The sequence below is a fragment of the Procambarus clarkii genome, chromosome 36, assembly GCF_040958095.1.
Source record: "Procambarus clarkii isolate CNS0578487 chromosome 36, FALCON_Pclarkii_2.0, whole genome shotgun sequence".
Taxonomy (NCBI): domain Eukaryota; kingdom Metazoa; phylum Arthropoda; class Malacostraca; order Decapoda; family Cambaridae; genus Procambarus; species Procambarus clarkii.
Genome location: NC_091185.1, coordinates 29210996 through 29213651, shown reverse-complemented (window position 1 = coordinate 29213651; position 2656 = coordinate 29210996). Strand labels below are relative to the sequence as shown.

The 2656-nt window shown below is 52.7% G+C and overlaps 1 protein-coding gene across 1 annotated transcript in view; it reads right to left on the bottom strand.

Annotated features, from left to right (window-relative positions):
• Window positions 1-1423: 1423 nt before the first annotated feature.
• The window catches only part of LOC123756251 (uncharacterized), a 3072-nt gene continuing 1839 nt past the window's right edge, over window positions 1424-2656 (bottom strand). The window contains exon 2 of the mRNA XM_069336730.1: window positions 1424-2656. This exon is cut by the window's right edge and continues 349 nt beyond it. Coding sequence (XP_069192831.1) covers window positions 1424-2656 — 1233 coding nt within the window.

Here is a 2656-nt window from a genome sequence, read left to right as displayed (position 1 = left end):
AGCAGCTGTCTAACACCCAGGTACCTATTTACTGCTTTGTGAACAGAGGCATCAGGGTGAGAGTTCCCCCGGCTGCAACCCACAACAGTTCTCTAACTCTCAGGTACTAACTCACTGCTAGATGAACAGATGCATCAGGCTAAAGGAAACGTTTGCCCAAACGCTGCGACCCGACTGTCCTGATCCCCCCCCCACACCAAATCATAAACACTGGGACTGCTAAACACACTTAAATCATCCCAAATCCCACTGTATATCCCACCAACAAACGACGAGTTGGTGGGATATATATATAGTGGGACTTTCAACCCATGTAGTGAAAATGTAGTGAAAATGTAGTCTAATGTAGTCCCATGTAGTGAAAATGTAGTCTCATGTAGTCCTATGTAGGGAAAAGGTAGTCCCATGTAGTGAAAATGTAGTCTAATGTAGTCCCATGTAGTGAAAATGTAGACCCATGTAGTCCCATGTAATGAAAATCTAGTCCCATGTAGTCCCATGTAGTGAAAATGTAGACCCATGTAGTCCCATGTAGTGAAAATGTAGTCTAATGTAGTCCCATGTAGTGAAAATGTTGTCCCATGTAGTCCCATGTAGTGAAAATGTAGTCCCATGTAGTCCCATGTAGTGAAATTGTAGTCCCATGCAGACCCATGTAGTGAAAATGTAGTTCCATGTAGCCCCATGGGAAAAACCACTGTTTTCACCACAGTGACACATGCTTGCAGGGCAGGGCACCCAACTATGCAACTTACATGCAACCAATTTGTGAAATAAGCATCGCATTCTAAACCAAAAAGTGTCGTAGATGTATAAACAGTGTCCCTGGAGCATAATGTCACTGAAGGGACTCTCCTACTGACCTCTAGAAGTTTGTACAGCACTTGCACGCATCTGGGAGCTCATTAGCTGTTTATGCTAAACAATTTTGCTTTGGTGTAGACATCGATAGTGTTACTGTGAGCAAAGGTATAGCAGTGACGGGCTCTATTGGGAGCTCTGCACTGTGTAGCAGTGATCGCCTAGCACTCCTGGGACCTCCAGTACCAGCTTTAACAGTGATATAAGACGCTGACTTAACACCACCTGCTGTTAAAAGCTCTCCCAAGAAGCCTCCCGCAGAGATCAGAGAACTAAGCAATATTTAAGACCAAACTTAAGGGCCACCAACACACCCTACTACAAGATACACACACACACACGACTCCTTTACTAAGACTCGTAGACGCCCATTGCTCATCAAATAATATTACGATTTTGCCAGAAATATGTAAAGCAATTGCTGTTTTAAATGAGATATTAACATTTTTTTTAGACGGGCAGAGAGGTAGAAAATATGGACTTTAGGAAGTCTTTGCCGCAGCGGCTGAGGGCCGTGTGTGGGCGAACTCTGAGTTAATATAAATTGTTTTTATGACGTTAATCAAGGTGCTTGGGCGTGTGGTCGGTATGAGCAGCCACGACGGTCTGTGTCTCTGCCACGACGGTCTGTGTCTCTGCCACGACGGTCTGTGTCTCTGCCACGACGGTCTGTGTCTCTGCCACGACGGTCTGTGTCCCTGCCACGACGGTCTGTGTCTCTGCCACGACGGTCTGTGTCCCTGCCACGACGGTCTGTGTCCCCCCACGACGGTCTGTGTCCCTGCCACGACGGTCTGTGTCCCTCACGACGGTCTGTGTCCCTCACGACGGTCTGTGTCCGTGCCACGACGGTCTGTGTCCCTGCCACGACGGTCTGTGTCTCTGCCACGACGGTCTGTGTCTCTGCCACGACGGTCTGTGTCCCTGCCACGACGGTCTGTGTCCCTGCCACGACGGTCTGTGTCTCTGCCACGACGGTCTGTGTCTCTGCCACGACGGTCTGTGTCTCTGCCACGACGGTCTGTGTCTCTGCCACGACGGTCTGTGTCTCTGCCACGACGGTCTGTGTCCCTGCCACGACGGTCTGTGTCTCTGCCACGACGGTCTGTGTCCCTGCCACGACGGTCTGTGTCTCTGCCACGACGGTCTGTGTCCCTGCCACGACGGTCTGTGTCTCTGCCACGACGGTCTGTGTCTCTGCCACGACGGTCTGTGTCTCTGCCACGACGGTCTGTGTCCCTGCCACGACGGTCTGTGTCCCTGCCACGACGGTCTGTGTCTCTGCCACGACGGTCTGTGTCTCTGCCACGACGGTCTGTGTCTCTGCCACGACGGTCTGTGTCTCTGCCACGACGGTCTGTGTCCCTGCCACGACGGTCTGTGTCTCTGCCACGACGGTCTGTGTCCCCCACGACGGTCTGTGTCCCTGCCACGACGGTCTGTGTCCCTGCCACGACGGTCTGTGTCTCTGCCACGACGGTTTGTGTCTCTGCCACGACGGTCTGTGTCTCTGCCACGACGGTCTGTGTCTCTGCCACGACGGTCTGTGTCTCTGCCACAACGGTCTGTGTCCCCCACGACGGTCTGTGTCTCTGCCACGACGGTCTGTGTCCCCCACGACGGTCTGTGTCCCTTCCACGACGGTCTGTGTCCCTGCCACGACGGTCTGTGTCTCTGCTACGACGGTCTGTGTCCCTGCCACGACGGTCTGTGTCTCTGCTACGACGGTCTGTGTTCCCCCACGACGGTCTGTGTCCGTGTTACGACGGTCTGTGTCCCTGCCACGACGGTCTGT